At 40.5% G+C, this 23,307-nt stretch overlaps 1 protein-coding gene across 2 annotated transcripts in view; it reads right to left on the minus strand.

Moving 5' to 3' along the window:
- The window catches only part of LOC141010908 (single-stranded DNA-binding protein 3), a 39,913-nt gene that overhangs the window by 10,874 nt on the left and 5,732 nt on the right, over positions 1-23,307 (minus strand). For both annotated transcript variants that reach the window (XM_073484064.1, XM_073484065.1), the window contains exons 2-5: positions 20,646-20,718; positions 19,968-20,029; positions 15,056-15,140; positions 2,335-2,424 (exon numbers count right to left, since the gene is read on the minus strand). In XM_073484064.1, the coding sequence (XP_073340165.1) occupies positions 2,335-2,424; positions 15,056-15,140; positions 19,968-20,029; positions 20,646-20,718 (310 nt within the window). The remainder of the gene's footprint in view (positions 1-2,334; positions 2,425-15,055; positions 15,141-19,967; positions 20,030-20,645; positions 20,719-23,307) is intronic.

The raw sequence follows: 23,307 nt of genomic DNA on the forward strand, positions 1-23,307 counted from the left end.
ACCTTTTTTATTTGGGTTATTTTCTGACACTTTATAGACCAATGTGCAAGCAAACTTACAACTGTTATGGTACTACACCTTCATCAGGCAAACTGTTTCTTAAAAAGAAACCCATCTTAAATAGTGAGTGGCTGCAAGCCTGCAACCAATCACATTCCCCACATGAAATATATAAAGATAATTGTCAGATAAACAAACATCAATTTCCTCTCTGAAAGATATAATTACATGATGCTAGAGAAGGAAAATATTGTACACTGTAACGAGCACAGTACACCCAAATTTTACACATAAATGGATTTAAAAAAAAGGTGTCATATTTAATGTTTACTGCAGTATTTTTTGCAATTTTCTATCCAGGAAAAGAAAAACTGCACATGTTTCTCCATGTACATTCAGCTTTATTACATTTATCTTTTAAGAAAAATCTAAAATGTTATGATCTTAATTTTGTGTCATTTTTTCCCTGTGGTATTGAATATTCATACTTTTCAAGGTATCGTATCCAAGTCAAAAATTCCAATGGCACATAGAGCACAAACCATAATTGCAGCAAACAACCAAACCTTTCCCATTACAATAAGGTCCCTTGAACGCAACATGCACACAAACACACACACACACACAAACCCTCGCCTCACTCCCCCACCAATGTTATAAATAGCACTTCCATGCGTCTCTCCTCACCCTCTCTCCCCCCACCCTTTCCCTTTGCGTATTCACAGTCGTACTCTCACTAATCCCCCACCACCACCACCCTCTCAGCACATTGCCTCGTTCTCAGCAAGCAAACAATGGAGTGGTAGGTAGCCACAGAAACAAACACTGGGCCAATGATCTTTCACATTTCCCTCTCTTCTTCCTCTCACCATCATTCCCTCTCTCTCTATCCAACGTGTCACTCGCTTTCTCGCTCCTACTCTTCTCCACCACCTTATCGTGCCTCCTGCCAAATGCCAGTGCTGTCCATCACACCGCTGCCTCACCGAGGATGTGTGTGTGTTTGTTTGTGGATGTGTGCGCCTGCGTGTGTTTGTACATGTATCTGTGTGTGTGTCGTTCTCGTCACTCTTCAGACAGCCATCTCCCACACTAAAACCTTTCTCTTCACAGAGCTGGGACAGGTCAGAGACAGAGACGGAGATGGAGACGAGGGAGTGGAGAGGAGAGGAGAGGATGAATACGGGATGGTTGAATCACGAAACGGCCGAAAAGCAAACCACAGATGAATGAACATCAGAGGCTCTGGTGGGTGTAAGAGGAAAAATAAGTGGCAGAGTTGGAATTTGTGGTGTCATCTGATCAAACTCGATGACTGATTTCAGAGTGAAGGACTTCATGACTACTGGGAATCTGATTGAATATGGCAATATTTGCCGTCATGTGCGATATTTTTCAATATCGAATATTAAACAGCTGTGTGATTCTTCGCCTGAGAGAAACTGCTTTGACTGCAATTTAAATATTAATTATAATTTATCACAGTTATTACTGTTATTTCTCACCTGGCTGGCCCCCTAGAGTTTAGAGGGAAGGGAACCGAACCGGTGACAGTACAGTTCATAGTGTTGTACAGGTTGCTGCAAAGGGGAGAGGCGATAATATTGTCTATCGCAATTATATTTTAATTGTTTTACATAAATATTTTACAAACATTAGTTACACTAGGAAAGCTCAGGACATGTCCCCACTACGTTTTGAAATGACCAGTTTTGTCCCGCTCACTTTTTGAAAGAATAACTAGTTAAAAATATGATAAAAAAAATAAATAAAAAATAGCTTGCACCAATTTACAAATGAGATTAAATGAATTTTGATGTGCCATTATGCATTTTTTTTCCCAGTCGTAATAATCTGCCCAGAGCTCATACAATTCCCTCATTACATTGCCTAAAGTGGCATACTGTATGTTAAAGACCACTTAAATAATGTTTTTTTCCATCTGAGCCCTTTTCAACACAAAGTTACTGCATTGCCTGCTGATACCAGGTTGGCTCTATTAATTTGTCTGTTAGCTTTTCCTTTAAAGAGCTGTTTTGACAGGAAAGGGATTACTGAAATTTTGGTGATTTTTGCGTTTTTAATTGAAGAGTTAAGTAAGTCTTCTTTAAAACTACCTTTAAATAGACTGTATTTTAAGACGCAAGACAGCCTCTCCCTGTGCTGCAGGTAGATTTCGAGGAACATGCAAATATTGCCTAGAATGTAGAGGATTTGTGTTTGAAGAGTCAGAGATGGATGACCAGCAGACAGACGGAGAGAGATAAGAGTGTTGTTGTAGCGATGAAGAGATGGAGGAGTGAACAGGATGGTGACAGAGGGGGTAAATCATACCTGGAAGAAGCCCGGGGGCATGGGACCGCCTGGCATGGCGTCATTCGGGGGCATGTTGCCCATCACTGGGCTGGGCGCTGCCGCTGCGCTCTGAAACACAAAACAAGGTGATTAAATGTGGTGTTTTGTGTGCTACTGTATGTACTGTATATCTCTTTGACTGCTCTACAGTAATATTTATGCACGTGATGCATTGGCCAGCAAATTACTACAGGGGGCAGTGTCTGCTCCTGCAATCACAGCAGACTCCTGCCCCCCCACCCCACCTCATCTAAAGTTTAATCGTTAATTCAGAAATGTGTCCTCTCTTAAGAACTTTGAACTGTTTCCTCATCTCTGTGGTAGAGAGAGGAGAAGGCATCTCCTCTCTCTCTGTGTGTGTGTGTGAACTTACAGAAGAAGAAAAGTTAAAGGAGAATTTCCACCAAAACGTTATTCTTATGTTCTTTAAGAGTCAGCTCTCTGGGACAAACATTCATGAAGTTTCATTGATTCAAGACCGTAAACAGAAAAGACTGCAGCAGTCCTCTGACCTACACCATCGTTCACACTGCTGTCAATTGTTCTTAACTGACCAGGCTGATATACACACCCAAATGTGGTTATCAAACACTCATGACTGAGATATGGAACAGAGGCTGGATATTTTAAGGTTTAACAATAAACTTAATTGTCTGAAATGACATCAGTGCACTGAAACAGTCAACTTAGTGGGGATTTAATAATCAAAAATTATCACAAGCATCTTTTGTAATCTCTAAAAAAGTTTTCATATTGGTGCATATCAGGCAACACATAGTGATTAAGTATCTATGATAGGCCAATATCAGCCGGTTTTATCGGTATACATCAATATATCAGTCGAGGTCTTCAAAGACGAGACAAAAAAAAATTCATACTGTTATAAAGTGATTTTTTTCCTCACAGTTTCAGAGGCTGTAGATGGTGTTGTATTGCAACAGGATGAATGAGATAGTGTATTTTTGTATACAGTATTTTTGGTATCATTTAACACAAATACAGATTGTTCCCCTTCTTTCATTAAAAACATGTTTACAAATGACCAACTTTTACCGTGAAGGTTATTATGGTTTGGAAGTTTATAAGGTTTAACTTATCTTATTTGGTGAGGTTCATTTTTATTAATTCATCTTATTTTTTCAGTTTTAACATTCTACTGCTTGTGTTAGTTTATAAAAAGTATAGTTTTATAGTGTGTTGTCACAATTTTAAATATTAACAATAAATATATAACACTGTAATAAGAGCTTGCATATCTTCCTCTCCTCTAACTAATTAAAGGTCTGTCTAGAAATACACTCATGCATTTTTTATAACTGGCATGATTGGATTTTCTTTCCCTGATTTATATCCTCATACCTTCATTTCTATACTTGTCTATTATAACTTTATTTATTTTATCATAATTGTAAATAAGATCAAATAATTTAAACTATGTACATATAGTAACAAGTCATCAGCAAATAAGTTTAGTTTGTAGTGTTTTTCTAACCTATTAAGGGGTACTAGACTGCCGATGAAGAAGGCTGCAGTACAAACTTACTCTTAATCCTTGGGTCTGGAGGAAAGCCTTGTCACTTCTGCTTAACTACCATTACTATTTCTAGTTATTGTTGGTGCTTAATTTTCTGACAAGTTTACTAGTTTACCATTTATTATTGAGAAACCTACTTACATGCAGTTTATCGTTTCCTCCCTATTTTTCCAGTCTATGCTGGATTATGTCCTGATGAGGGGAGGTAATCTAAAAGGACATGAGTTTTTCTATTATTGTGGTATTTGTATGTATTGTTGCTATTCATAGTCATTTAATTTTCTGAGAATTTTACTATTTACAATGTTTCTAATTGTGAACAGCCCACATGTAGCTGATTGCCCCCTCCTGCTTGCGCTTGATTAGGTTGCAATTTAGGGAGGTTATTTACAAGGATGTAAGTCTCTGTATTGTTTGACTCTGATGAAGACGCACGTGGTGTCTACGTGTTTACGTCAAGCTACATTTCTGAAGTTTCACCCAATACTAGAATTTCGGGCGGTAGGTCATATCGGCTGATGCTAGTTTATTCAGTGAGTAGCCGTCTCTGCAGCCAGTGTCTGTACTCAACTAAAGATTATTATGAGGTAAAAGAAGCATCACTCGACCAACAGAGTGATATGTCTTCTTTCTGCCTGACTGCCTCAGTCAATTTCAGGAGTCACATTCTTCAAGTTTTTTTTTTAATCAGGTCCTCCAGTATTTTGGATGAAGTAGCTCTTCAGTGGGCTGTTATTCGATGAATATACGTATCAAATTTGATTCTGTATTGTTAGATATATTAAAGGTGCTCTGTGGAACTACTGTGTTGCGCCGGAAGCCGGTTGTAAGTTTACGTTAGCTACTGTTGCTCTCTGTTAGCGGAGCGGAGAGAAGCACTGAGACGAGGCACTCGAGAACGTGCATACAGTCACATCATTTTGGAAAACCCGACCCGAGTCCTTCACAGAGAAACCCACAGTCCAGCAGCATTAAATAACTTTAACAAAGCGTCCACAGGCTTGTATAGGCAACTGAGAAAGACACCTTACTTTACAATCCGCTCACATATGGCGGAAAAAAGTAAATTAGAACAAATTCTTACATAGAGCCCCTGTAACAGCTGTAACCATGTCAAAAAATATCACAGTTTCATGGTATCACCCTAAATGTTATAACACATACACAAGTCACTTAAACCTGGCGAGAGCTTATCGATTATCTACCTCAGCACAACAATACTACTGTTTCCAGTCTCCTTAACGTCAGTCAAACAATATGGAAAAACAAAACTAGAATCTAGGATAGAGGAGAGGGGGTGAATGATTCAGCCCGGGAGTTAAATATGATATAACTGTATTCTTGTCAACACACATAGATGGAGACGCGTGTTCAGAGTGCTTACATAAGCACGCCGGAACAAACACACAAATGCACGCAAACACACGAGCGCGCATCGCACACATACACACACACACACACAAAGAGTTGCATCACAGGCTCATAAAGTGCGGCCCTTCAGTACAGAGAGGCAGACAGGAGGGAACCGCAGGCTACAGGACCAGAACAGGGAGGGGGTTTAAGACCCAGGGGAGGGAGGGAGGGAGTCACACTCACAAACACACACACACACACACTCACACACGTAGCGTTCCACCAGCACGCACACCTAACGAACACACTACACCCATGTGACACATACGGTGTGCTTGGACAACAACGCATGCTACCAATTACACGCATGTACACAAATACAGTCGCTGCTCTTCTTCTCTGGACTATCGGAAACCAACACACATATTAACTGAAGAATTACACACATATACACACCGACACACACAGACACACACACACCTCCCCCCATCTTTATGCTAATTCTGCTAGTGAACATGAGCAGGCCACTGAGTCCCTGGGGAAGAAGCAGGGTCGGCTGCCTCTTTCTCTCCTCCTCCATCCTCCCTCCCTCCCTCCTTCCTATCCATCTCCCTCACTTCTCTTCTTCTGCACACTTTTCTCTCCATCTCTTCTCCTCTCCGTGACCCCCTTCACTTATTTTCCCGGCATTGGCGCACACACACACGCACACGAAACACGCACACCTTTTTCCCTGTGCCCCAACCCCTGTACTATTCCTCCCCATCACAACCTCTCCTCCCCTCAGCCCCCCCAGTAGGGTGTCAGCAGCTTGCAGAAGCTGTTGCTATGGAGACAGGTCCTATCTGCACTCTGTCCCCCTGGCATCCCCCGCTCCAGGAGCGCAGAGAGAGAGGGAGAGGGAGAGAGAGAGGGAGAGAGAGAATAAGAAGATGCAGGAGAGAGAGTGAGATAGAGGAGTGAGAGAGTGAGTTAGAAGATACAAGAGTGAGTCAGAAAAAAGCGCAATAGAAAATGTTAAAAGGAGAAAGATTTGTGTTCACAATCAATCACCTGGACGCAATATTGTTATCGACTATTAATGATCGACTATCTATCTGCTTGTGCATTTCACAATTTGCTGATTGAAATTGAACGAGCAAGGCGGAGAGAGCGCACCGTTGCCAGCAGCAAAGGTAGATTTAGTATGCAGTCGGTCTTTATTAAAACCAACTGGCCTGGGGAAATACGAAAGGATCCAACAGTGCTTTTCTAGTTTTTGTAGTGGCGCCCACAGTGCCGCCTATATCTACCTTTCCATTTCAGCTCGACGCTCAGAAGTGGCAGACTGTCAGGAAGCCGTTTGACAAGCCTGCCTCCTTGAATCAGAATAACTCGATTCACCAAGAAAGTAAATCTACAGGAATTTGTCTTGTTGACTCTGTCGCAGGTAAACAATGATGCAGACAGAACACACAGGTAGGTAAGGAGACAACAAGCGTGCACCTTTCTGCAAAGAAACAAGACGGCAGAACAATCCCGAGCAGACATTAGTGCTGCACTAATTAGTTGATATAATGAACATGGCTTTTTGTAGTAGAGTTGAATTATTCATTTTTAGGCTGAATGTATGGAGAGGAACGTCTGTAAATGAATGAGCGTGCAAAAGGAAGCACAACTTGAAAGAGCTTTAATGCCTGACATGCAGCAGGAAGGAGAAGAAGAAGAATACATTTCTTTCATTGAAGTTGGCTGAAAAGTTCAACAAAACCCACGGGACACATTTTCAAATGTCTGGGAATATTTACACTGTTTAAACTGTGAACTATATTTTAATGGCCCTCCTCGGCAGCGCTACACAAACACGACGTCAAAGCATCCCGGAGCCACGTCTGCAGTTTTTATGTTACCTGACTATCAGTAACACAGTATCCTGACTACATACCTGAACTGTAGCTCCTCGCTGTTGCTTTGGTAGTTTTGGATGGAGAACTGCTAACTTCACCTTTATTTTACAGCGTAATATAACATTTAAGAATCGGCAGATTGGGTCACTAGATTGAGAAAAACCTACTTGAACTATTTGCTGTTTTTGAAACTCGAAATGACGTAATGACGCATCAGACCTTCATCGGCTCTCCTGGTGGCCATAGCATGTGGCCACAATGTTTGAATCTGGCTAGTGACCCTGCATGTGTCCTCCATCAAAAAATACATTTAAATTAAGGGTGATGAAGCATTAATCATTACATTAGTTGACAGAATTAATTGGCTATAATTTTGAAAATCAATTTATCTGCCCAAAATAAACTGGTTCCAGCTTTGCAAAATAAAAGCTTACCTGCTTTAAGTCGTCTTAAGCCCTATTTGTTTGGGACTAGTATTACCAGGGGACCTTGTTAGCGTTGTGTGCGATGCATTTGCACAGGATAAGCAAAGACAGTATTTTAAATCATATTTACTGACATTCTCTCCAGGTTATGATGTCAAGGCTCTGTGTAACACCAACTTGCAGAAGCAGAGTGTCTGTTCTTCACATTTTTAATATAGTTTAGAGTTCATATGCTCACTTACGGTATGTGTCATAAGCATGAATAAACATTTGCAGCTCATTTAGATCAAGGAAAAGATGCTTTGTGGTTGCACTTGGGTAGGACCAACCTTTTGTTACTCCTGAACTTCTCTGTCACGCATTTTACATTTTAATAATGCTGTTAAACAAAAAGCCACAATCACATTTTGTACTCGTTCTGTCTGACAATAGAACCGTTTTCTGTTGTCAGAGAAGAAACACAACCCCGAATCACATTTGGAGTTTGCATGTGTATAATATCATCACATGACCTCTGTGTTTGTAGTAAAGTAAAGTAAAAATTCCTCCACATATTGACTACCATGTTTCACCAAATACCACACATGGCAGATTTGCATGGGATTAAGATCACAGACATCTTCTGCAGTCATTACAAATTACTAGAGGTCCCCAGGTAATACAAGTCCTTTGCGAAAAAGAGCTTTATAGGATAATACGCAGAATATCTTTGCGTTTGGGACTGTTGGTTAGACATAACAAGTATCATCTTTAGACTTCACCCTGGGCTACAAACTTTCTGACATGTTATAGACCAAACAATTAATCAAGAACAACTAGGCAGAATAATCAATCAAGATAATCAAGAAAAAACAGAAATAATGCATTTGAATATATTACTGACACAGAGCCAGGTATCAGTTTGTTGATGCTCACAAGCTACTCAGATAAGGTCACTGAAGCTTCTTCTTCCAGGTCTGAGGGAGCTTATCTGGTTTGGTTTGCAGGAAGCAGGTTTAGATCTCGCTTCAGGCAAAAAAGCTGCAGACAAGTAACATAAAGCAACAACCTTTGATTCCTGTTAACATTCACTCCGCTTCTATCGTGTAATGAATGATATCCACCTCCCTGTGGCACCAATATTCAAACACTGACGTTGTGGCTCCCTGTGAGGACACCATGTTGTGTTTGCTTTTCCGTTTTAGTACAAACCTACAACGTTGATGAATAATCTATCAGAGAACAAAAGACTAATGATCTGATTGGCTGCTACAGTACAGTATGTAGATGGGCTATACAGAATAGCATTGATCCCTCCATCTCCATTTCCCTCTCCCTTTCTCCCTCACCCATAGGACCTACCGGACAGATCAATAGTGCTCAACACATTATTGACCTCCGCCTGATACCTTTCACAGGGATAAAGACAGAGACATAAACAGTGGATGGAGCGAGGGGAGAGGTAGGAAGAGACGGGCAACGTATCCGTGTGTGTGTCTGTATTTATGTGTGTCCCTGCCTGGAGTGGGTACTAATCTACATTCTGGTTCACACTGATATGTACCTCATCACTGTCTCCTTGACCTGCTGTCCTTAGCGCACAGAGAGAGGGAGAGTAAGAGGGAGGAGGAGGAGGAAGGGGAGGAGGAGGTGAAGGAGTGAGGATGGAAAAGAGAGTGAGGAGTGTGTGGAGGAAAAAATAGCTGACTGTGGCGATCTAGCTAATTTATCAGCCCAGTCAAAACAAGTGTGTTTCGCTCTGGAGCAACAGGATACGGCTGCTACTCTCACCGTCACGTCTGACAAACAAATGCACTCACACACACAATCTCTGAAAGCCCAGCTGGTCCTCTAAACTGGCACACCGAACACACGCACATGCACGCACAAACACACACGCTTCCCCAAACGCCGCTGCCAAGGTAGCGGTGCTGAACCAGACGGGCGGGCTCGTGCACAAGCAAACACACACACACACACACACACACACACACCACCGGATGACAGCACTAATACATGCTGCAGACACAACATCCACTTAGCCAACACTCCAGAGGGAAGGCAGAGAAGGCGAAAGACAAGAATATGGAGAACAACTGTGAACCAGAATATCACTTCAGCTACAACAGGAGATCTTCTCCACACTCTGGCATCAACAGTTAAACATAGATGCTGATGTTACACTTCTTATTAAAATGTAAATAACAAAATGGCACCCTAATCGTCCACACACATAAAACTCAGTCAACCCTAATCAGAACCCTGAACACATGCCCTTTCTACTCCACCAACATGTTTGTGTTCATGCAGGGGTTGAGTCAAATTAAAGTAGGGATGTATGCGATTGGTTGATAAGTCAATTAAACGTTGCCCATTAAAAGATGACCAAATGACCTGGTGTGGAGTGGAAGTGGCCAAAAAAATCCACAATGGTGCTCCGCTACCTCATAGTTATGTCAAGTAACAAATGAATGATTCACAAAATTAGACTAATATCGGCTAGTACTATCAAACTTTTTGTATCAGTGTGAAACTGAGAATATCACCTGTATAATTCAATACCTTTATTTTCCATCCCTCGTGTATTTCCCACAGTCTGAAGCTACAGTCGTCTGTTCTGCTGCAGTTTCACATTCCTTCCCAGGCTTGAACACAAAGAGACAAACTGCTGCCTTTACTCCTCTAACACATCAGGCTGTTCAACATGTGTACTGCAGTTTTTCCCAACTTTATCACGCAGCTAATTATCAAGTTTAATGGAGCTCTTGTCACTGTTTTTTTTATTACAGCACACTGAAACTGCTGGTAGAGAGAAGAGGCAGAACAGAGATTAAGGCTGAATGCATGTAACCATCTTTTGGGAGAAATGAGCTTCTTTTGATTCAAAAGTGATTAGGATTATTTTGGCTTTAAAGGAACGTCAGAAAATTGCTGGACAATGTTAGTGAAGGGAGCCAGTTTCAATGGACTCGTCTAAAAACTGAAAACTGACTTCTGGTGGGTAAACCAAACCTGCAGCATGACAGACAGCCGTTAACTGTAACTAATACAGCTGGGTTTAAATATTTCATGAGCATTTAAGGCAAAGGAAAAACTAAAATGACACCACCCTGTAAGGCATCAGAAGGTATTTGAAAACCCTGAAATGTACACTAAAAAAAATGAGGCTTCCAGTGCTTTGTGCTGTTTGTGCTTGGAAAAAGGTGGATTTAGACAGGCAGATAAGATTGTTGCATATTTAAGACAATTAATATATTGCATTGTGCATTGTTGTTTCAATCTCTTCAAAATAAGTGCTAACGAGTATAATTTTCGATGGGTTGGAGCCATTATTTTACTAAAGTATAAGCGCTTATTTTCCTAAAATAGCCCATACCCAAATGCCCCATTTAATGTTAAATAAAGCTGCCTTCAGTGTTATGGATTTAAACGCACATAAACCTCATGACTCCATTTAAATTAAAAGACAACAAAGTCTATTTTCCATTTTCCCCCTTCTCTCACACTTTGACATTTGCCCACTCAGCTCCATTTTCAAATACCTCAACTGTCTCTCGCTCGTGTCTTCATGTTGTCTAGGCTGCCCTCTCCTCCTCGGCACTACTAGGCATTGTGGGTAAACAGCTAGATTAGCCAATCAATCTTCTCTTGGGAGCAGAGGTAGTAGTGTTGGTGAGGGAGGAGGGGGTCAGCGGCGAGATAGAGGGAGAGCGGGAAAGGAGGAGGAGAGTTGGAGAGAGGGAGTGAGCGATAAGGCGAGTGAGATGAGTGGGGGGCGGGGGGGAAGCAGAGAGTAAGAGATATAGTAAAGAGGGTGGGAGGGAGGAAAGGAGGTATGATGGAGCTAAGGTGCAGATGTGGAGGTGTCGGAGAAGAAACAAGATGTAAAGAAAAAAGGGGTTGGAGTGTGAAAGAAGTGATAAATGTCGGCAGAAGATCATAAATGCCGGTAAAACCAGAAAGGGCTGCGATGAAGGAATTAAGAAGCATCAACAACTTAACTGCGGGTTGACACAGTGTTGGCAGCAGATTTAAGACTGTACATTCATTAACACCTGTTTCTATACTTTTAAAATGTATCATGTTATGTTCATTAATTGTGCGACCAAGCGATGCGTAGTTGTGCACGCTTATCACAGGTTGCATATGTCTGTAATAGAGCGGGACTGATTAAATCAATTTGTTAGCTGTTAAATTAATCGGCAACTATTTTGATTATCGGTTTGACTAAATTTAAAAAAGGTCTGAATTTTCTGATGGCAGCTTCTTAAATGTAAATATTTCCTGGTTTCTTTCCTCCTCTATGACAGTAAACTGAATATCTTCAGGCTGTGGACAAAACAACACATTTAAGGACAAAACAAACATAACTACCACATTTCTATGACATTCTCTATTGTTTCTATGCCATCTGAAGATTGACAGGCGCTCTAGATTAAGTCATCTTGTTGCACTCTCTTCTCCTCTAATAGTTTAATGGCAGCCAACTGTAACATTAGTGCCAGCAGATTTCTGTCTAGATGTGCCCTACCCCTAACATTTGCATATACACCAGGAGTGTACAGACATGCATGTTGATTTGCATTTTCTTTAACCAATTATATGCAAATTTGGTTAACATTTGTGCTAAATTTGAATGGGAGCTGCACGATATGGAAAAAATAAAATCATGTTGGGGTTAATTTTAAATATATTGTGATTGCAATATGATTCACGATTAGTTAGAAAACTAACTTATCACAAAAATTGTGGTTTCTGCAATTTGGATGTTACACTTGACCATATTGTGTTTTTGATAATGTTTTGGTTAATTATGCAGCCTTGACTTGGATGGAAACTTGGCTTTTGAGCTGTGAGCAGTTCAATGAAAGGGTGACGTTACCTGATCAGACCGTTTCATTTCTAGTCATGAAGAGGTAAAGCCCAAGGTTTCCAACAGTGTATTATAGTGAAAGCGTCTCGACGAAATAAAAAGCACCTGCACACTTGTGCCAACTCTGTCCTTGTTACATCTGTTCATGAAAGTATGAAGTATAGATTTTGTGAAGTGTCACAGAGAAATGATTAACAATTACACAACAATTAAAAACACATCAAAATAATGCTATGAAATTAAATCATATGAAACCCAACACTAGACATGAACTTCTACAGTCCCTGCATTACTTTTAATATTCAGTGTCAGGACTTGTGGTAAAAAGTTGCCTTAGCTGTAACTGTAAACCTTTCCTGCATCCAGCAGAGAACTGTGATAATGCCTCTTAAATGCTGGCCTGCAATCTAGCAATCCTCAAAAGACTAAAAAACTCTTTTGAGGTGAGGTGAAATATTGTTTTTTTTCTTCCCGATGCCTCCACCCGGCTCTTTCTTTTGAAACCGGTAGAAAGGACCTGTGCTCAGAGACTAGCCTCAGGGGGCTGGAGCCAAAATTAAACCGGTCCCGTCTCCTTTGCTTTATCACTGTTTGGAGCAGACAGCAAAAAAACGTGTAGCACACCCATCTACGTTTGTACAGTCACACACACACACACGGTTAACTGGCACTCTGGCACTGAGGGTGTGGGCCCCTCCACCCTCCTTCTATGGGCTGGTTGCCAAAGATGCCCCCCGTCCAAAAATACACACACACATACACGCTCATGCACACACACATAAATCCCTGGCTTAGCCTCGGCCCAGTGCTGGGATTACCGGATTAGAACTCTATTCCATTATCTCCCCACACTATACAGCGCACACACACACACACACGCACACACACACGCACACACGCACACACACACACACAATGCCACACTGTCTTGGCCAGAGAGGACGCACAGTGTCAATCACAACACATGACATTTACACACAAGTGGATACAGTTACAGTTTCTCCTCTGAGTGAAGAATAAGACACAGTTGTTTACAGTATTATTAGGCTGTATGGTGGAGCTGTTGTTGTTAGGATTTTATTGTGAAAGAGACCTGGACCTTTGACAAGCAACCAGCCAACCTGCTGAAGTGTCCTTGGGCAAGACACTGAATCCCTACACATCCGGAACAAGGCTGTTCCATAGCTGACCTCTGACCTCAGAGAGCAGCAAGCCGGGGGAAAGGAAGAATTTCTCCTTCACATGCTCAAAAGGAAGCAAATAATTCCTCAAAGATGCACATGGAAGAAAAAAAAAAAAAACACACTTAAGCCTACACGATCTTGAATAAAAATCACATTGTTCATGATTTTCTCACTCAAGTCAAATTAATGTCAAGGAAAAATGATAACTGGTTGCTATATGGTATACAATATAGTGGAAACATTGTGATGAGTGCTCTTTGAAAATGGGATAAAGAGTATTCAGTATACCAGAAGATTATCCATTCACTCATAACATAAGAATGGTATTGAAAAGCTTTTATTATTGTGGCTAAATCATTAAAAAAGGCAACATGTTTTGTCACTAGATCTCCATTAGGGCTCAAAACAACCGTTGTTAACCACTATAATAAAGGTTTTTAGTATAACCCTTCTACTTTGAACAAACTGTATTATAATTGGAGTGCCTGGATTGCCTTTGAGCTTTTCCAAAAAACAATAATTTAACTGATAAAGCCAAAAATCACAACACAATACATCTTACAATCTGTAACACATACAATATCCTCAGTCCTTAGACGCCAAGTCTCAGAATTGAGATCATGATTTTCCCCAATACAAAACCTCCAAGGATTGGAAATATTTAGTTTCTTTGATATTAAGTCAAAAGCTACAAGCCTGTGAAGATAAAACCTTCAAGACTGAAGATGAGGCGATTCTGTGAAGCTGAAGACAAAAACTGCTGGCTAAGTAGCAACGGTGTGTCCTTTTCAGTGTCACCATCTTTAAACCAGCAAAACTTGCATTTAACAAAATGTGATCCTGATAACAAGCACAAAGAGTTCTTCAGAACGGTCAAAGACATTTCTTTTCTCTTCCTTAACTCACTTTCACTTGGTTTGTTTGTTTCTGAACTCTTTGCCTTTGCAAAGTTAACCACTTGGTGCAACTCTGTCTTCTCATTAACTGATGCAACTTCAGAAATTAGTAGTGCCTGGTTTGATGCAACAGATCTCCCTGCTGTAGCTAAATGAAAAGTTTTTGCTGCTCTCAACTGTTTATCTTCAGGTTTTGGAGCATTGGTATGGAGAAAAAGGCAATCTGAGCCAATTAATCTACTAATTGAGACAATAATTTGTGGTTTAATCCATAAAGTAGTGTTAGTTACAGCCCTACTCCCCAAATATGACAAAATGACACAAATATTTGACATTAATTTGGACATTAAGATAATTATTTGTGTCGTCAAATTAGTTTGTAGTCATTCAGAACTTCGAGTAGTTGGAGAAAAATGTTCAAAGTTTGCTAATGAGTATATTCCCTGTCTCTGAGGTGCACATTATCCTCTTCGTAAAAATATTCAGTGTTTACATGCTGGTTTCAAGCAGCCACACAAAGAAACAAAACCTGATTCCACAGTGAGTAGAGAGTGTTTTTCTGTCACTTACATAGTCATGGAAGGCCTTGGCCTCACTGGAGTGCTCGCATGTCTCCCTTCGGTCTGGAGCCGCACAATACAAATCCCAGAATACACTGAAATGGGGGGGAGGGGGGTGTTGGGAGGGGTGGAGAGGTCAAAGGTTAGCAAACAGAGCAATACAAGCAAATGTATAACAGCTATTCATAACCCATTCACACACTCTCACTATCTCCCTAGCACTCTTAAACTGCCTCTTATACACTTGAGCCTCACTGTAAGTGGGACACAATGCCAGAGTCGACCCCCTCAATCAGCCTCTCACTCACTCACTCAAAAACACACACACACACACACACACACACACACACACACACACACACTACATTACTTACTTACTTACTTACTTGCAGTCCTTTCATTGACTGCATCCATTTCATCACTCTAAACCTTGACTGTTACACTGACCTGATCCTATACATGATTCATAAAATACGCTGTTTTACCGTGATCACTTAAATTTGTTGATTTGATCCTTGAGAGAGCTGAAACAGGCACTGGCCACTTTCTTTAGGTACACTTGTACAATGTCATGCAATCCAATGTGACAGCTCTTCTATGAATTCTAGTTCTGTAAGGTTTATACATTTTCAGTTTTGTCTAATATCATTGATGCAAAGTGACATCGTTCCATATCATAAACTTTATGACACACCTTTATTTTGAAATTTGTTTTGTCTCCTTGACAGTTCCTATTAAACCAAATATTATACTTTTTGTTAAAAGTTCTTGTTAACCAATGTTTTATGTGCGTCGAGTCAATTTAAAGTAAACTTTTATTTATGTGTTGTTTTTCTTTCATGGCCAAAAGCAGAAAAGGAAGTGGTGTCAGCTTCTGGCAATTATTGGATCATTTCCCAAAGAATCAATATGATATCGGATTGTTATGAAACTGGTTATTTACAACCCTAACAGTGGGTGGTGATGTTGTCTTTGACAATGTCAATCAAACATTACAATCTTTGTAAAGGCAGAAATTATGGCAAAACTGTTGTATCTAATGAAGTGGCCAGTGAGTGTACACATAAACTGTTTCCATACAAGCTTCTGCTAAGTGGTAAAAATCACAGACACACAACTAACGACAGCACTGACTGCCTGTGTGCTACCTGTGTAAGAGGCCTTAATTGAATCAGTCTTTTAGCATTGATTTAGTGGAAGTGCTACAAACCGAGGGAAACAGCAACATGGCTAACGAGAGGACTAATCAGGCAGCCACTTCACATGTCCTGGCAATCTGCGACGCACATAGACATGTTGAATCCCAAACATCTGGAATTTTTCATACACCTCTGCACTTCATAAGACGCAGAGATATTTTGGAGGTTAAGTACAGTCCTGCTATGAAATCAAACTCCTCTCGAGCTGCAATTTTAGTACACAGTGAAATTTATTGACTCTTTGGATCTCAAAAGTTTAAGTATTACTTTCATGAGGAGGACAGAGCGCATGGTCGAGCTGCACATGATAAAAGGATGTAAAAGTGTTGCTCAAGGACACATCAACAGTGAGAAATACTTTGAGGGTACAGGACTTAAACTATCCAGTCAAAAAAATAAATAAAATCCTCTTTTCACTACAAGCCTGAACAAAGAGAAGAGGAGAAGAAAAGGGAAAAATGACTAGTTTGCTCACAGTTGAAAGATGAAGTCTGTATCAATAAGAGGAATAAAGCACTTCTTTAGAGGGAGCTTATACAAGACACCATCATTTTATACTTTATTTTACCCCATATGTGAAAGAAAGAACCTAGATCTAGATTTAAGTCCTCAATAGAACAAAGGCTCTAACTTTCTTTAGATTTATCCAGGTTTCTATGCTCGCATATTATTATTCTGTTCCTTCATTTTCTCTTTATTAAAACATGTCCTTGCTCTCATATTGCTGATGGCGCTCTATAGGCCTGGTGTTCATTCATCTGACTCAGCAGAGACTCCCCCACCCCCCTCCCCCAAGTTACAATAGAGATTGTACTTTTTAAGAGCATTTAAGGGTATATTTACAGGTCTGTAATTTTACACCCACAACTTTTTAAAATATTTGTTCCTTTGTAATATGTGCAGTACTAATTTAAATCGGTGTCCTTCAGCAACACGGCGAACTTATTCTCACTCTAGGTTTTGTAGCTGTGCTCTAATCTTTCTCAGGAAGGAAGAAGTGAAGTGAGGTTGCTTGGCTAAAGTGTTGTGTGGCGAGCATTTTTTGTTATTTGATTTAAAAGGAAAATGTAACATTGTATCTTCCTGTACTGCATCTTCTAACTGTCAACAATGCCCTTAAAAGACCGAAACTAATAATGAATTGATCCTACTAACAATTATTCTCTGAGCACCTCTGTGCCACAGACCTTCAGTGGTGTACAAACACTATTGAAACACATATATGAGGCATACTGTTGCATGGGGTGACAAGGAGCATCATATACAACTTTCCAAAGGAACCTAAGGAGGAATTTGATGCGTTCCACAAGGGAATCGACCAACATGGTTGTTTCAAGGCCAACTCTGGATATACATTTCCAGTATAAATAAAAATCTTAGGGTCAAAAATGTAATGATGAAATGCAACCAACTACAATTAAGTACTGTCTCTCAACCACATTTATTTGATAACTTTAGTTACTGGTTACTTTGCAGATTCAGATTATTCAGTGTGGATAGGCCATTAGTACAGACTGCAGAGTGATGATTACAGACATGGAAAGAATGCTGAATCGGAGCCAAAAAAGCACATTTTTTAACTAATTAATTTTACACAGATAACCGCAAAAATGCTGAATATAATGGCTCCGATATTCGGCCTGGCCGCTAATCAGTCAACCGGTAGTTTCCACCACATGGGCCAGGGTCAAAATGAGGTTCAAGGCACATGGTTTTACCCCCTTTAAAGTTGGGGGTTAGTACTTTCCAGATGTACAGCAACTATAGGGGTTGGGCTTGCAGCGCTGCACATTACTGATTGGTTGAGTACTCGCAGCATTTCATTTCAGCCAACATGTTTTAAAATCTGCAGCAAAACAGTTTTTTTTTTTTTTTGTTCGACATGGAGATACAGAAGAAAGTGTACGACAGAAGGACGGCAGTCCCGGGCAAAAATGGCGTGTCAAAACAGTTGTTGCTTTTCATACGTCAGTGGTTTAATTTGCCTCATCTTTGCGTGTCTTCAGACCGCAGTGGAAATGCAGACAACAACCGGCTGAAGGAACAAACAACATTTTAGTTAAAAGTTGTGGGTAATTTGAGTGAACCTGCAGTGAATCACCAATATATTTTTAAAATACCAGCTGTATGTAAACATGACATATTATAGTGCTTTTAAATGTTTTGTGTGATTTCTTGCCTCATCCTGATTTCTTAAAAAAAAAAAAAAAAAGTGAAACTGTTGATCGGTGCTTGAGGTGATGACCCTTAAGGTCAAATCTTAGCCAGGGGCAGAAATGACAGGAGGAGGTGTTGGGGGAAGGAGGAAGACAGCGGATGAAGAGGTGGCACAAAGGAAGATGGAATGCAACGGGTTAATCTGCTAAGAATCCCTCTCCCACATGAACAAAGGAGAAAAGTGGGAGGTGGGGGGCACACAAAGGGTGACGAGAGGGTGAGGAGGGGGAGGGGAGTAGAGGGAGCGGGGGGGGGGGGGGGGGGGTTGGTCCATTCCCTAACCATCTGGATCTATTGTTTCAGGACCGGGGGTGAAGGGATGGAGAACTGGAGGAGGGGGTGAAGACATGGAGGGAGGGGGTCACGCCCTCGGTTAGTCTGGTCAACCCCAAAGCTGAGACTCCGCATCACCTCCAATCCATAGGAGTCACTCTTAATCATGGCTGAGCAGGAATACCATCAATTATTTTAAAATTTGGCATTTTTCAAGTAAATTAATATCTGAGTGTGTACATAAAATATTAGCTTAATATATTCAAATTTGAATAATGGCTCTTTCATGAGCCTTCGGACCATGAAAATGAAGCTCTCCGTTTGTGCATATGACGGTGATGAATTATGTAGGGTCGAGATGAGTGCGCATGTGTTGGGAAGGGAGGGTACACTACAGCTGCAACGATTTGTCAAATAATCAATTAGTTGATTGGAATAAAATTTATAGCCAACGTTTTTGGTAATCGATTAATCGTTTCAGTCAATTTTTCAATCAAAAATGTCAAATATTTACTGGTTCCAGCTTCTTAAACTGAAGGATTTGCTGCTTTTCTTGTCATTTATGATAGTAAATAGAGAGTTTGGGGGGTTTTAGACTGTTGGTTGGACAAAAAAGTTACTCTGGGCTTTGACATTTTATAGACTGAATGATTCATGGATTAATTGTGAAAATAATTGGCAGATTAATTGATAATTAATGTAATTGCTGGTTGCAGCCTTAAGGCTCATTTATGATCCCTTTACATATGAAAATAGATGTATCCATTTTTAACAATATAACCGTCACTGCCCACATACTTCCGAGCATCCTGAACGTTGGCATTGATGTCAAGCTATACAACCACTTGAAGGCACCGTTCAGAGTCAAATCGGTTGCCTGGACCATCCAACTCACATTTAATTCCCGTCCTATCACCTCCCAGTTGTTCTGTAGTAACTGTTTTTTCTTGAGCAAAGTAACATACAAACGTTTAAAACTTCTCACCAATTCACAATACCTCTCCGCAAAAAGTTCCACTATTTTTAAAACTTGTACTTCTTGTCCTGTGGTCTTTTCGCGCTTCAACTATTGGCCAAACTGCTACACTGCCCCCATGACTACCGGAGGTACTGCTGCATTTGTCGGTATCCCTAAGCTTTCAGAAAACATGCAGAAAAATTAACTCGGAGTACGGACAGTATCACAACAAGACAAAACTAGCTCATTTCATACTCAGAAGAAGTGACACTCACCACCACCACGAATGGAGGAATCCAGGGGGCTCCCCTAATGTAATATTCTTCTCCCATCGAATCTGAAGGAGTGGAGAGGAAGAGAGAAAAGTCACTTGCAGCCACTAGAGAGAGGATTATGTCTGCAGGTCCAGGGGTTAAGAACATATAATCAGTCAGTCTCAAACTGTCAATGGCCTCGGACGTGAAGATGGGCATCTTTCTGGCTCTACCGATCTCCATTTTCCTGACTCTCTTCTTTCTGTTAAGTCCTCTTTTCCCTTTTATTAACTTGTAAAATGTGTTGTGGATTCAGAAAATAGCTCAATTCATTCACCTGTTTGCACCCAAAAGTGCTGTTAAGAGGCTTAGAAAGGCATACTTCCAACACACATGCCTACAGACAACTGCATCAGTTGTTTCTGCACCACGGCAGACTGCGAGCATGATCTGGTGTAACTTTATAGGATTTCCTTTTGAAATATTGATGCAACACCTTATGCTCTGTAATCATGTTTAGCATGTTTGCACTGACAATACAAGTTGTTGTAAACATCCACTAAAGCCGCCTGGTTATAGTATGTACACTTTTATAAATAAAGAAAGCTGTTCTACACTCACAAGCGACGTGTTTGATTATCTTTTTCATCATTTCTCTATCTAAACTCTATAAACATCGTTAAGAGTTACGGATCTTACCTCAGACAGGAAGGTCTGTGCGGACTTCTGTGCTCCCACATGTAGCAGGTACTCGTACACATATAACGCCAACCTGAAATGCAAAAGAAAAGCATTTGTTAAAAGGCCAAACTCGTCCTTATTTCTCAAGACCAATGAAATGACAAACACACAAAAGAACAAACCAAAACCTAACCTACAATAGCAGTTTTTACCAAATAGAAAGAGGAACTACAATATAATAAACTATAGGTCTCTTGAGCGAATAGTCAAGAAATATTTCACAGACTAAAAGTGTAGTGCTTCCTTTCGAGTTTTAACCACATACAAATAATGAATGTTAGATATTAACGGACCAACAATGGATAAAAAGCATTTATAGACACATTTCCATCAAGCAGTCCAGTCCAATTCAGTTCATTATACATTAGAGCGGTTATTGTTGCGTTTCCACTGACGAGAGATGTGAATGGTACCAACAGAACCAGTCCATTATGTCCTGTTTTTGTCAACTCTCTGCGAGCTGAGACTAAAGGTAGAAATAAAACAATGCAGATCACCAATTGGTCAGAGAGAATCGGAGGCATCTGATGTGGGATTTCCCAAACTCTCCTGGCTTTTTATGCAAAGTTTTTCTTCTTATTGTAATGAACAACCACATGCATACAGACAAAAAACGCACACGAGACATTAGATGTTCAGTATAGCGATTGTGTGGCTGAGCAAGTGAGAGTGGCAGAAAAGTGATGGGTAACGTGAGCAGAGCAGAAGAAAAGGGCGGCAGTAAGTTGTCAATCTGGCAGTAAAAGTACAGCACAGGTTAGAATGTGTCAGTGTCAATAAATGCTGCAGCTTCTCATGACCAAGTAAAATCTTGTCTGGTTTTATCCAACTGCTGGAAGTGAGAGGGGTTAAGCCGGAAGCCAGTTACAACCCCGCCTTGAGGGTTTCGGTACACATAGGTACAGGTTTCAGAGATACTATACTGAAAGTGTTTGGTGGAAGCACAGCTAAGATGTTTGAATGGGAGACATGCAGAGGTGGCAGGAGGGACTGACAATGGTAGAAGAGTCAAGATGCCCTTCATCACAGTACATAGGATGAGCAAGTGTTGTTTTTCTGCAGTACATAACCTACTGGAACAATAATCCAGTAGTGGGAAAGGTTGCACTTTTTTTTCTTCTGTTGACATTCTTTATATCGTTTGTATCTCAATAAATAGAGAAGTCGTATGCATGACTGTAATTTAAAAATCAATGATTGTAAAGAGCTTCCCACGCCCAGTTGTAATATTAATAGTAAACAAAAAATCTGGGTTTTCAAAATAGTTGGTGATTAATTTTCATTAATTGTTTCTAAACATTGCAGCTCTATTTGGGGGGTAAAAACCATGACCCAGGTAACAGCAGGTGAAGCTCCAGGGTACCTCCAAAGGACTTCAGTACAATTTCTCACAAGCAATAGGAGCCCCATCATCCCAGCAGCACTTCTGTGGCCTGCATAGTTTTCCCACTACCGTGCATCTTACCAAACCTAAGCATCCTGAGTCGTCAAATCACAGCTGAAGCTGAAAAACACCTGCCGACCTGTGTGAGAAATAATGTGTTCTGACTGAACACACCAGGTTCTGACAGAAATAGCTGCATACGACACGCATTCCCTCCAATTCCAACAATACTTTAAAAGCTCTCAACAGACTTTTTTTAAATAACTGCTATTATAACAGGCCAGACACACTTGATAACGAACAATCCACCAGGGTCTATTAACACACACAAGAACCATGCTGTGGAGTGGGAAACCCCCATTGGCCCAACATTGTACTCCTAACGCCTTCACTTAGTCGTGTTTAATAGGCTGTTAATGGACCATCAATCGACCGGCAGCGTGGATATGACAGTGCCCTGTGTGCCCAGAGCAGACAGTCCTGTGACAGGCCAATAAGGTCCTAATGAGAAGGACAGTAGCTCAGTGTCAAAGTCCCCATCATTAGTCAATGAGCTGATCAATGAAACATGGTTTTGAGATAATAAGGCTGTTGTGCAGTTTGATTTTAACCACTAACAGCCAATTTGCCGTCACAATGCTGACTTCCACAGAATTGTTTTGCTGAATGGTGGGATGAAGGTCTGTTAAAGTGCATTTAAGCCTCTTAACATGATGTATAGTTGGACAGTAAAAATGTTGGATAGGAAGCTGATAAGCTCACTATCTTTGTGTTCTAAAGAAATTAAATGGGGTGATTTTTAATAACTGTGCACAGTTTGCCAAAGTAGAAATTATATATATGTTACTGCATCATCACCACGATTCTCAGCCACAGGGTCAAACTTCAGGCTGCAGCTATGAAGAAATATACGTTACTCCATCGTATAAACCTCATTTGGACTGATGGTTTGGGATTAAATATGGGAAACACAAACTGAAATGCAAGGATGATCCATCGAGGAAAATTAATCTGCAACCAATCAAACAATCATTGAAGCCATTTTTAAAAAGGCGCAAAGGCCAAAATTTGATGACTACAGGTTCACAAAAGTGAGAATTTGCTTGATATGTTTTCTTTTGTTACAGATAATAGTAGCAGGCAGAAAAATATCTTTAGATCATTTTAATCTATCAGTCTATTCAGTTAATCAGAGCTGCAACAATTAGTCAATTAGTTGTCACCATTTAAATTATC

This window comes from Pagrus major, chromosome 16, assembly GCF_040436345.1.
Source record: "Pagrus major chromosome 16, Pma_NU_1.0".
In the NCBI taxonomy this organism is placed as follows: domain Eukaryota; kingdom Metazoa; phylum Chordata; class Actinopteri; order Spariformes; family Sparidae; genus Pagrus; species Pagrus major.